At 38.9% G+C, this 13,610-nt stretch overlaps 1 protein-coding gene across 1 annotated transcript in view; it reads right to left on the reverse strand.

Annotated features, from left to right (window-relative positions):
- LOC111143213 (spermatogenesis associated 6) overlaps nucleotides 1–12,465 on the reverse strand; it is a 142,007-nt gene extending 129,542 nt beyond the window's left edge. Inside the window, exon 1 of the mRNA XM_022496779.1 lies at nucleotides 12,415–12,465. Within this exon, the coding sequence (XP_022352487.1) occupies nucleotides 12,415–12,465 (51 nt within the window). The remainder of the gene's footprint in view (nucleotides 1–12,414) is intronic.
- Between the last annotated feature and the right edge of the window lie 1,145 nt (nucleotides 12,466–13,610).

Genomic DNA, 13,610 nt, shown 5'->3' on the forward strand with positions numbered 1-13,610 from the left:
TGCATGAAAATAAAATCATTAAGAAGAGAGGGAATGGAAGTAAATAGAAGCAAAAGTTTTGTGTGCTATTCAAATTAAATTTGGTATTAATCCATACTAGATTGTTATAAACTAAGATGTTAACTGTGAACCCCAGGACAACCACCACTAAGAAAATAACTAAAAAATATAGTAATAGAAACAAAATCATTAAATGGTACATTACAAAACAGTTAACTCAAAAGGCACTAATGCAGAAACAGAGAAACAAAAAAAGACATGACATGCAGAAAATAAATAGCAAAATGAAAGAGGCAAATCCTACCTTGTCTGTGATTACATGAAAGGTAAACTGACCAACTACTCCAAGCAAAGGCAGAACTTCATGGATTAAAAACTATAATCCCACTATATGTTGTCTATAAGAGACACACTTCAGCTCCAAAGACACAAATGGGTTGATAGTAAAAGAATGGAAAAATTAACTATGCAAGCAGTAACCAAAAAAGAGCTGCAGTAGTTATACTCATATCAGACAAAATAGACATTAAAACAAAAATTGGACTAGAAACAAAGAAGGATATTTTATAATGACACAACAATGAAAAACACATATGACATACATTTCAAGAAAATATATGTGCACTTAAGAGTTCCAAAACCCATGAAGCAAAAAAAGATAGCTATCTCTTCAAGGAAGATAAGTAAATGACCAATAAATTCATGAAAATGTTCAAAATCACTAGTCATTAGGGAAATATAAATCAAAACCATAATGAGATACCTCTTCACATCCACTAGGAGGACTATAATTAAAGAAGATGGACAAAAACAAGTGTTGGGGAGTATCCCAAAAAATTGGAACCCTCATACTTTGCTACTAGAAACATATTAACGGCATAGTCACTGTAGAAAAAAGTTTGGCAGTTCATCAAAAAAACTAAATAGTTACCATAAGATTCAGTAATTCCTAGGTATATACCCAAGAGTGCTGAAAACATACAGCAACCCAAAAATACATACAAGGGATTATACATACAAGCAAAAGTATTAATACATACAAGCAGCATTATTCATAATAGCCAAAAACAGATACAATCCAAATGTCCACCAACTGAAGAATGGATTAGCAAAATGTGGTATATCCATACAATGGAATATTATCTGACCATAAAAAAGAATAAAGTACTGAGAGATGCTACATGAATAAATCTTATAAACATGCTAAGTTAAAGAAGCCAGACACAAAAGGCCACATATTATATGATTCCATTTATATAAATGTCCAGAATAGGCAAATCCATAGACCTAGAAATCCAATTAGTGGTAGCCAGGGTCTCGGGAAGAGGGAGGAGGAATGGCAGCTAACAGGTATGGGATTTCTTTTCTTTTTCTTTTTTTTTTTTTTTTTTAAGATTATTTATTCATTTATTTGACAGACAGAGATGACAAGTAGGCACAGAGGCAGGCAGAGAGAGAGGAGGAAGCAGGCTCTCTGCTCAGCAGAGAGCCTGATACGGGGCTCGATCCCAGGACTCTGGGATCATGACCTGAGCAGAAGGCAGAGGCTTTAACCCACTGAGCAGGCAGAGAGAGAGGAGGAAGCAGGCTCTCTGCTAAGCAGAGAGCCTGATGCGGGGCTTGATCCCAGGACTCTGGGATCATGACCTGAGCCGAAGGCAGAGGCTTTAACCCACTGAACCACCCAGGCGCCCCTGGTATGAAATTTCTTTATAGGGTGATGAAAATGTTCTGGAATTAGTGGTGATTGTTTCACAACTTCATGAATATATAAAAATTCACTGAATTGTACACTTTAAATGGGTATATTTTATATTTGTGAATTATATCTTAAATTTTTTTAAATTAAAGATTCAGGATAAAAGCAAAATGATAGAAAAGGGTGTATCATATGAATATCATAAGAAAGCTAGGGGACTGTCTTAATATAATACAGAGTAGACTTCAGAAAGAGAAAGATTACCCAAGTTAAAGTGAAGCATTTCATATTGATTAAAAATTTGATTTGTCAAATTTCAAGTTTCAAATTTCAAAAATCAAGAAGATAAAAGAAAATTAAATGTGTAACCAATTAATAAGATACTATCAAAGTAAATGAAACAAATTGAATTTCATTACTTTCCTCTTAGTAACTGATAAAATAAGCAATCAAAAAATCGCTAAGAGTATGGAAAATGTGAACAACAACATTCAAATAATTTGACCTAACTGACATTTATGTAATACTCCATCCAACAGCAGAAGGATATACTTTTTTTTCTAAGTGCACATGAAAACATTTATCAAGAAAGATGATACTGTGAGCCATAGAAGTCTCAACAAACATAAAAGGACTGAAATCATGCAGACTATATTCTCTAGCCCCATTAAATTAAATAGAAATAAATAACAGTAAAATACCTGAAAAAAACCCTAAATATTTGGAAATTAAACACCGTGTTCCTAAATCACTCATACGCGTCAGAGAAAAAATACAAAACAAATTAAAAAATATCTTGGAGTGCATGAAAATGAAAAGACAATATATAGAAATGTGTTAGATATAATTAAATCACTTCTAAAAGGTGTATTATAGCATTAGATCTTAGAAATTCCCTTTAATTCTTTCTCTGCAGAAAAGGCATTTGACACATGTAAGCTCCATTCACGATAAAAGCTCTAGCAAATAGAGGACTGCAGAAAATTCCTCAACTGATAAAGAATATCTATGAAAAAGCCTGAATTTGATATCATACATAGTGCTGAAAGACTGGATGCTTTCCCAATATCAGCCAAAAAGGTCAGTATGTCCATGCTCAACACTTCTATTCAACAATGTACTATTATAAAGGCCCTGGCCAGTACAAAGGACAAGAAAAGGAAATAAAGATTGAACAGAAATAAAACTGAATATTTGTAGACAACCTAATTGTAGTCTACAATGTACAAAAATGCTACTAGAAATAAGGAAAGAGTCTGATGTCACAGGATATAAATTCAATATGCAAAAAATCAATGCTATTTCTCTATACCAGCAATAACACTTATAAAATGAAAAATTTTTAAATACCATTTACAATAGCATTAAAACCTGAAGGATGTAGTACTTACATATACATTTAAACAAAATACGTGTGAGTCATGCCTACTGAAAACAATAAACACTTCTGAAAGAAACTGAAGGTCCAGATAGATGTAAAAATACACCAGGTTCATGGACTGAAAGACTCAATACTGTTAAAATATCAATTCTCCCAAAACTGGTCTATAATTTCAGTGCAATTCCAAGAGCTAATAAAACCCCAATGGAGTTGACAATCCAGAGATAATTTCACTTCAAATGAAAATTAAAGTAATTTATACAATCTGAAAACAATTTTAAAATAAGTAGTTAGGATTTTTCATCTAGGGGAGGGGAGGAATTAAAAAAAAAAAAACCAAAAACCCAAAACTATAAAATTAAAACAGAGAAGGAAAATACTTGGCAGTCGTTTAAAAAGAGAGACTAGGGACAACTGGCTATCTCAGTCAGTAGAGCATGATTCTACTGATCTCAGGGTGTGAGTTCAAGCCCTACATCGGGGGTAAAGTTTACTTTAAAAAAATTAAAAATTAAAAATGAATAAATGAATAAATATGAAGACAGACTACATGAGAATCCTTGAACATGTAGTCAATGAAATTAAAAATCTCAATATAGGAGTTTGGGTGTTTTTTTTTAAGATTTTATTTATTTATTTGAGAAAGAGAGAGTAGGAGAGAGAGTGAGCAGGGGGCACGAGCAGAGGAAGAGGAAGAGGAAGAAGTAGGCTCCACACTGAGCAGGGAGTCCAATGTGGGGCTCCATCCCAGGACCCTGGAATCATGACCTGGGCCAAAAGCAGATGCTTAACCAATTGAGCCACGTAAGTGCCCCTGGGTTTTTTGTTTGTTGTTTGTTTGTTTGTTTTTGAGAAAGAGAGAGAGAGAGAGAGAGCATGTGCACACCCAGGAGCAGGGGCGAGGGGCTTTGAGAGAGAGAATCTCAAGCAGGTTCCATACTCAGTACAGTCTCTGCAAGGCTTGATCTCATGACCCTGAGATCATGACCAGAGCTGAAATCAAGAGTTGGGACACTTAACCAACTGAGTCACCCAGACACCCAATACAGGAGATTTTTAAAATCTAACTTAATAATTTAATAATTTAATATAATCCTGAAGAATTCCCTAGAACAAGATATAAAAGTAAAAATTACAACAAAAAAAGCACTTAAGAAATGTGGAGAATAGATAAAAGTTCCAATATATGTCTAATAGCAGTGTCAGAGGAAAAAAGAAAACAGGATGGAAAAAAATGAAATTCAAAGACATAATAGCTAAGAATTTACCTAGACCTGAAGAAACCCACAAATTCCCAAAGGGAAAGTATACACCCAGTACAAAACAGAGTAAGTAGAAATGAATCCAGTTCTACAGATCACAGTGTACTAGAATACATCAAGAATAAAGTGAAATACATAAACATAGTAAAAATTTTAATATATCTCCATTACATCCTGGTAGATCAGGTAGACAAAAATATTAATATGGAATTGAAGATATTTTGGAGAAAATAAACTCCATTTGATAATGGCTGTAGAGACCTACATCCAAAAATGAAGTTATATGTAATTTTCAAGTAAATAGAGAACATTCACAATAATTGGATAAGTATTAGGACACAAGAGAAATCTCAATGGAAATAGTCAGTATCATGCAGATGTCATTCAATACCCCCATGCAATTAAATTAAAACACCACAATAAAAGATAGTATGTTTGTATATGTGTAGGTAAGTATAGCATGGGACAGGGGAGTATATACATATATATAAATCCTATGCATCTTGAAACTAAATCCTAAATAGTTCATAAGCTAAAGTAGAAATCACAATAAAAATGATAAAAATATCTAGAACCAAATAATTTTAAAACAATATTATCAATCCTTTTGGGATGTCAGTTAAGCATCACTTGGAAGCAAATCATGTGCCCTAAAGACAGACAGTAATATGAGAAAAATATTAAGAAATGCAGAGAAATGATAAAACAAAATTCAGAATAGTGAGTAGCCAAAGGGCAGAAGGGAGAAAGGATTCTATTAGAGAGATATACAGGAGGCTTCACCTTCATCCAAAATGTTTTACTTCCTAAGCTGATAGGTAGGCACATGGGTGTTCATTATGTTGCTCTTTATAATTTTTTGTATGTCTGAAATATCTTTAAAATAAATATTTTAAGAATAAAAAACCAAGGGACCCTGGGTGGCTCAGTAGGTTAAGTGTCTGCCTTCAGCTCAGGTCATGATCCCGGAGTCGAGTCTTGAGCTTGGCTCCTTGCTCAGCAGTGAGCCTGCTTCTCCCTCTGCCTGCCACTCCCCATGCTTGCATGCTGTCTTTCTTTCTCTCTGACAGTTAAATAAAATCTTAAAAAAAAAAAAAAGCAAAAAAACCCATACCGAAATCTTAATGAAACAAGTATCTAACTCAGATAGCAAAACCTCATGTATGAACACAAACGAAAGATCCTAAATAAAAAAAATAAGCCAATCCAAATACAGAAAAAATAATGCATTCTAACAAAAAGAATTTACCATAGGAATATAAAGAGTACAACATTGCAAAATGTGTCCTTTTAAAGACTATGGGAACAATATTACATAATAATCTCAAAAAGCATTCAGTATAATTCAATGCTTCAGGATGTTTCCAAAATGAAGAATAGAAGGGAACTTTCTTAATTCAGTAAATGAAAATCCTAGAGCCAATATTACATTAGACTGAACTATATGAAATTGCCACGGCTTTTTTTTTTTTTTAAGTCAAAAAATAATCCATTGTCAGTAAATTCGTAAGATTCAATATAATACTGGTGAAACCTTAGAAGCACAACTTAAAATAAAAATAAAGAGACAAGTATATCTACTATTATTCCTACTGTTTAACTTTATACCAGAAATTCTACTCAAGGACATACAATAAAGGAAAGAAAACAAAACAAACAAAAAAAAAAACATTGATCAGGAAAAGTCAAACCGTCGTTATCCATAAACAACATAATTTTCCACATAGAAAATCCAAATAATGACTGGAACTAATGTGAGATTTCAGCAATGTGCTGAATTCAAAATGTGTGAAAAGACATATAAGAATATTCATGGAGTGGGGACGGCGCCTGGGTGGCTCAGTTGATTAAGCATCAACCTTTGGCTCAGGTCATGATCCCAGAGTGCTGGGATTGAGCCCCCCGTCTGGCTCCCTGCTCAGCGGGGAGCCTGCTTCTTCCTTTCCTTCTGCCTGCTGCTCCTCCTGCTTGTGCTCTGTCTCTCTATCTCCGTAAAATAAGTAAAATCTTAAAAAAAAAAAAAAAGAATCTTCATAGGAATACAATTTGTAATATCCCCAAACTGGGAAAACGTCCATCAACAGTAGAATGGATACAAAGGAACTGAATAGGCAGTGTTCCAGGAATGGCATACAGATGGCTACCAGGTACATGAAAAGATAGTCAACATACTGTCATCAGAGAAATGCAAATCAAAACCACGATGAGATATCACCTCACAAATGTCATAATGTCTATTATCAAAAAGACAAGAAATCCTAAGTGTTGGCAAGGGTGTGGAGGAAAGGGACCCCTACCGCACTACTGATGGTAATGTAAACTGAGTCCAGCAACTGTGGAAAACAGTATGGAAGCTCCTCAAAAAATTAAAACTTGAACTATCATATGATCCAGCAATCCCACTGCTGGGTATATATCCAAAGGAATTTTAAAAAGGATCTCATAGAGATGTCTGTACTCTGATGTTCATTGCAGTATTACAATAGCCAAGATATGGAAAACAACCTAAGTGCCCAACTGTCCCTGAATGCATAAAGATGTGAGAAGATGTGAGATGATACATATATAATCTATAGCCATGAGGAAGCAGGAAATCCTTCTTTGATTTGAGACAACCTGGATGGGCCTCGAATGCATTATGCTATGTGAAGGAAGTCAGAGAAAGTCAAATACTGTATGATACCACATATATGTTGAATCTAAAAAAGATAAACTCAGAGAAGCAGAGTAGAGTGGTGGTTACCAGGGGTTGGGAGACATAGGGAAAATGGGGAGATAATTAATAGTCAAAGGATACAATCTTCTAGTTGTAAGACTGACAAGTCTGGGGATCTGATGTACAACATGGTAATTATAGCTAATACAGTCTTATATACTTGATATTGCCAAGAGAATGGATCTTAAACGTCCTCACCACAAAAAATAAATGGTAACTATGTGACAGGATGGAGGTAGTAGCTAATTAGCTAATCCTATAGCAGTGATCATTCTGCAATTTATAAATGTATCAAACACATCTTTTTTTTTTAAGATTTTATTTATTTGTTTGTCAGAGAGATCGAGAGTCCGTGCACAAGCAGGGGGATTGAAGGCAGAGGGAGAAGCAGGCTTCCCTCTGAGCAAGGAGGCTGACACAGAACTCCATACCAGGATCCTGGGATCACGACCTGAGCCAAAGGCAGACACTTAAGTGACTGAGCCACACAGGTGTCCCTACAACAGTAGGGACAAATCAACCTGTTGTACACCTCGAATTTATACAATATTATGAGTCAATTATAGCTCAATAAAGCTGGGGAGAAAAAAACAACAGAATGATTAAGAACTATTGTTTTACAAGATGACAGGGCTGAATTCTCACTAAAAACTAGACATTAAAAAGTTCATACTGTGGAGAAAAAGATTTCATGAATTCAAATTATATTGTGATAGAAGTCCTGATAGCAGTTACCTCAGTAGTTCCATTTTTAAATCTAGTGCCTGGAGCACTGGGTCTGTATTCCCTCCTTTACAACAGATAGTTTGCAATTTACTATATGTGTGACTAAAAACTAAACCAATGCCCTAAGTAAAAACAAAACAAAACAAAACAAAACACCCAGAAATAATTTATAATAAAAGATCTATTTTTGTATGTAAATGCCATGGCAGGACTAAGCTAGAAGATACAGCATTTGCACCTATACACGGAATCTATGTAAAATGGACAGTTTCTAAACCAGAATGACAAGTACCCATACTGGCAACTCGAACACAAACAGTGCTGCCACTGGTGCCACAATTTTCCAAAAAAGTAAACTCTTAGCAGAGTTTCAAACAAAGCAAAGTATACTCTTTCCTCAACTTACACTGTAATTGTATTCCTAGAAAATCTGATGTATTTTATACCACCTTGCCAAAAAAAAAAAAAAAGACTGTGTTTATACATAAAACAGATTTTTTTTTTTTAAGATTTTATTTATTTATTTGACAGACAGATCACAAGTAGGCAGAGAGGCAGGCAGAGAGAGAGAGAGAGAGGAGGAAGCAGGCTCCCTGCCGAGCAGAGAGACTGATGCGGGGCTCGATCCCAGGACCCTGGGATCACGACCCGAGCCGAAGGCAGAGGCTTTAACCCACTGAGCCACCCAGGCGCCCCCATAAAACAGATTCTTAACCTCTAATAATTGTACGAAGCTTTTCATCTACACATTAAATAGGACATTCAAGTCGTGCAGAATACCAGACAATTAACACCAGCAGGAGCCCTAAACACTAAGGTAAGCAAAGGTAGCCCAACAAATTTCACTGGCATTTAAAGGTCTATCAAAAAAGAATATAAATTAATCACTATTATAAAAATAAACAGTATTATATAGTAATTAAGGAAATGGACTTGATCTGCAAGAATCAACACTGACAAATTTTGGTAACTGAACTGGAAAAAACAGGTATGGGATACAGAGTAAAATACCACTTGCGTAAAGTTTTAAAACAAATCAATAATACAAGTAGCACACAGACATGCACAAATATACAGTAAATGTACAAAACCAGAATGAAAATAATACACTCCAAATTCAAGACATTGATTGCCTCACCTCTAGGAAGGGAAGAAGGAAAACGGGTCAGGAAGGTGTACAAAGGGAACTAACTGTAGCACAATTGTGAGACAAATCACTCCACGGAAAGCTGGAGAAGGATCACAAATGTTCAAACGAGTAGGGATCAAAAAGGACCCAGATCTGTTTGCCCCAATGTTATCAATAATTTGATGAGGTAAAGAGGTGAAGGGAGTATACAGAAGAAAAACCAGGAATTATATATCTAAACTAACCCCAAACAGACACTATTCAGATAAGGCAAATTGGCTGGTTTCACTGCCCAGGCACTAGGCTTTATTATTCTCTTTCTGATTTTGTTCATTCTCCCAAATAATCTCAAGAAAAATGAACTACTTATTAACAAAAAGAAGAGAGAAGGAGCAGCAAAAATACTTTTTCATATCACAGATAAGATGTATCAACTATTAAAAGCCTAAGTGATAGGAGATGTAATTCTTTTGCTGCTCTTGAAAAACAAGTTACTTGGCCTATTATATCTTTCTCCAAAGATTCATTGAGAAAAGTCACACCTTCTTCCTAGCAATATATTTTCTCTCAAGTCATAAGGCTCTGTGGAGCAACACAAAATGTTGTGTTATACACTAAAGCCTTTCGTGTTTACTATGTTCTTGCTATCATATTACCACAGTATTAAACATGAGATTACTACCAATATAACACCACAGCAAAACACAATCATGGAGGGGGTGGGGGAGGAGGAGAATGAAGTGTCACTTTCTTTTTTTTCTTCTTTTTTTTTAAGATTATTTATTTATTTATTTGACAGAGAGACAGATCACAAGTATGCAGAGAGGCAGGCAGAGAGAGAGAAGGAAGCGGGCTCTCTGCCTAACAGAGAGCCCAACGAGGGACTCTGGGATCATGACCTGAGCCGAAGGCAGAGGCTTTAACCTACTGAGCCAACCAGGTGCTCTTCACTTTGAAAGGAGTGTCACTTTCAACAGGCACACAGAGACCAAACATCTAATTTCCAGTTAACAGGAATCGGGAACAAATTAAATGTTACCACAAAGGGAAAAAAATTCAGGCAATAATATGACATGGGATATTCTATATCTGAGTGTGGTATCTTCAAAAGGCAATACACACAGAAAAAGTTGTACAAGAATGAATGTCCACAGTAGCTTTCCCTACAGCAGATGAGTATGGATGGGAAATAAGTTTGAGGAGACAGAGCTGGATGTGTGACCACTCTGAGTATATCATTTTGTAGGTTTTTACTTTTATACCATGTAAACATAAAAAATTAAATTGAAAAGAAAACACTAAAATTTAAAAGAAGATGCTAAGAGTATCTATGGTCATATAATTCATCTATTCAATCAAGGCCAAATTAATCAAGCTTGCTTAACTTGTCTGGTTGCTAATGGGCCTTTTTTGCTCCTTCTCAGCATCAGAGCCATCTAACAGGCATTCTGCTGGTCCGAAAACTTAGCTTCTCATTGCAGAGCTGCCCCTAAACAAATAACTAGCCATGCTAAGCCTCACCTGTGAAACAGAATTAAATTCAATGACAGCTAAGATTCTGAGAACTGTAAAATTCTGACTCAAGTGTTTGTTGAAAAGAGTTAAATAGCAATGTTTGCACCTGCATAATTTCTTCAGCTTCAACGGACACAGAACTCCATTGTACTAAAGTAAGTCACTTTCTGCAGTACAATCAATACTGAGGAAGAAAGGTACTGAAATCAAAAGTATTTCTGCAACTCTTTTTGGTAGTAATCAGTTACAACGAAGTACTTCCTCTGGAAGATTCTATTGGCAGTGCAGGGGAAGCAGCTGCACTCACTAGACTGCTAAGCCCCATTGGCTGGCGGAGGGAGGAAGCAGCAGCCAGTAACAAAGTCTGGTGAAGTAGGGCGTGCCTGAGGAAGAGTTTGACTAACTGTTTCAGGCCAAGCCCTTCAGGAAGCTTCCTGTATTCTTTGGCTAAAGGAATCTTACTTTACAAAGAAGTTGCTAATCTTTGGCAGCTGTGGGATGAGCACTATAGCTTGCCACAGAGCAGAGTAAAATCTCTGTGGCTTTAGAGATAAACCAAGAGTGCCAGAAACATTCTTCCCCTCCACCCTGCCTCACAATCTGTCCTACCCAGCCTTGCCTTCTTTAAGACCTAACAAAAGATCTAGAACAATCTTGTGACCTCCAGGGAGGTAACACGGACTGTGTTACAGCGGCCTCATTCTAATGCGAGGAAGGACAGCCAGGAAAGCAGGGCATGGCCAAGGCGGGGTTAAGTGGACAAAGAAGCCATGGGCAGGAAGAAGTAGGGAGAGCTTCTTGGGGCAGCACTCAGAGGCCTGGTGTTGGATACAGAAGTACCCTCGCACACACATACCTGCCCCAGTTTTGCTGGGGGATCAAAGAGTTGAGAGATAATAGGGCTTGGGAGAGGTGGAAGGAGAGAAAAGAGTCTGAATGGGGGAATTTTGGCTCCAAACTGCTGGCATGTCTAAAATGGGGGTATAGAAAGGTTCTCCGGGGATTTCCTCTAGAAGAGAGAGGCTGGGGCTTTATCTGAAGATGAGAATGAAAGGGGTCTGTAAAAAGTGAAGAGGAGGGCGTTTAAGAACAATTGGAAGGGTCTTCTGAAATGATTAAGAGGGATGCAGATTTCTCATGCCATGGAGAGGTCCAACCTCTCTCACTTAAGGAAGGACATGGGGGCTCAAGGCCTCAGCTGGATTTCCACAGCAGGTCTGGGCACCGGATCCTCTTGAACAAGTCTGGAAAGTGACTGTTACTGGTCCTCTCCAGCAAGTTCAGAGAATGAACAGTTTCTCTGTAAAAGTTGGTGCCTTGGAGTGACAAGAAGGATAAGGGATTCAGGGACCTGAAATGGTTTCTGAGGGTCTGGCCCTGGGGGAGATGGCAAGGTGCTCTGTGCGATACTGACACAATTTGGTTGCTGGGTGTGAGGATTCCACATTGAAGACCGAGAGTAAAGGCTCCTTCACCAATCAGAAGCTTGGAAATTTGTCTGAAAGAATCTGCCTGCAGTGATTTGGGAAGAAAAGTCTCCCTTGACGACCGGAGAGAAACGGGACTCTTAGAGAATAGGAGCAGAGATGAGGAATTTAAAGAGAAGATCCTCCATCCCAATTCACTGGAAAGTTAGGGGCAGAAGAGGAGGGGCTTTCTGAAGTGGTCTGGAAATGATCTGATGGAACCCAAACTGGAAGCTGGGATAGAGCGAGGAGAGCGGAGGTGGGAGGGCAGGAAGGGGCGGCGGGGGTGCGGGGCGGACAGCTCTGCGTGGCTGGAGTGGGAGGGCCTTCAGGATTTTGAAGTAGGAGGAGACAGAGGTGACGCGTGTCCACAAGGCTCCCGAGGGATGATTCGGAGGATAAAGTTGGTTCGAGGTGACTCGGGGTTCAAAGAGGTGAATAAGGGAGGCGACCCCGAGTAAATGCCGGAGGCTCGCTGACACCCAGGCCGGGGGGGTGAGGGGTCGCGACCCGTACTCACAGAGCGGATCTCCAGCGCCAGGGCGCATTGTAGCGCTTTCACCTTCGGCATCCGCGCGGGGTGGGGCGGCGGGGAGGGACCCCGGCCGCGGGCCCGAGTGAGACGAGGAGACGCGGGGCGGGGCGGGGACGGGGAGGAGACGAGGTGGCGGCGGCGGTGGCAGCTGTGGCCCCCAGGCCGGGGCCCGCGGTCCAGCCTGGGTCCCGCCCGAGCAGCAGCTGTGCGCGGGGCGCGGACTCGTTGTCATGGCAGCCAGGAGGGGCGGGGCCGGAAGAGAGACGGGGCGGGGAAGCGCCGGAGCCGCCACTCCTAGGCTAGAGGCCGGGGGCGGGGCTCGGCGAACGCCAGAGGCGATGCCACGCAGGGAGGCGTGGCTTCCGAAGGAGCGGGGTGGGGCGGGGAAGTTCTGTGACATCAAACCGTGGGCTCAAAGCCAAACAAAGGAGAGAATAGCTAACCGTTTGCGTAGTGGGACAGTGCCCAGGTCAGGGAGTTGGACTCAGGAGCTCTGAGTTCCAAGGTGGCCATGGCACCTTGGGCTAGTAGAATCCTAGTGCAGCCTCAGTTTCCCCAACTGTAAAAGAATAGTAATTATTATTGATTATTTATTTGAATTTCACAGTAGTTTACAAAGCCAGCATGAGATGAAATTGAAGATTAGAGAAGAGGTTTGCCCAGAAGAAGGTAGAATCAGGACTGGAACTCAGGACCTTTCATGTAAAATCTGTGGCCTCCCTGAGAACTGAGGTGTGAATCAGATCATGTTATTCTTCCTAGTCTCCTACTCTGTGATTCTGTTAGTGTGTCCCCCTCTCCCTTCAAGCTTCCGCATTCACTGAGTATTCACATGTACTCAATGTACATTGCTTAAATTGACTGTCAATGCAGAGCCAACAATAAATCCATTTGGGAAGGGCTTGGGCCATAGACCACCAAAGATGACAAGAATCTAAGAGATTGTCCAATCCAGTCTTTTTAAAAATCATTTTTATTGTAAAATACATTATACATAGAAAAGTGTATAAAATATGTTCACCTTAAACAATAAAACAAATAACTGTGCAACTAATACACAGGTTAAGAAACAGAACATTACTAGAACCTTAGAAATGCCCCAACCATTGCTTGCCTTCCTTGCTCTGGGAGAAACCACTCTCCCACCCCCTGACTTTTGTTTTACTAATCCCCTTACTTTT

The sequence above is a fragment of the Enhydra lutris genome, unplaced genomic scaffold (genome assembly GCF_002288905.1).
Source record: "Enhydra lutris kenyoni isolate GAN:26980312 unplaced genomic scaffold, ASM228890v2 scaffoldscaffold9, whole genome shotgun sequence".
Lineage (NCBI taxonomy): Eukaryota > Metazoa > Chordata > Mammalia > Carnivora > Mustelidae > Enhydra > Enhydra lutris.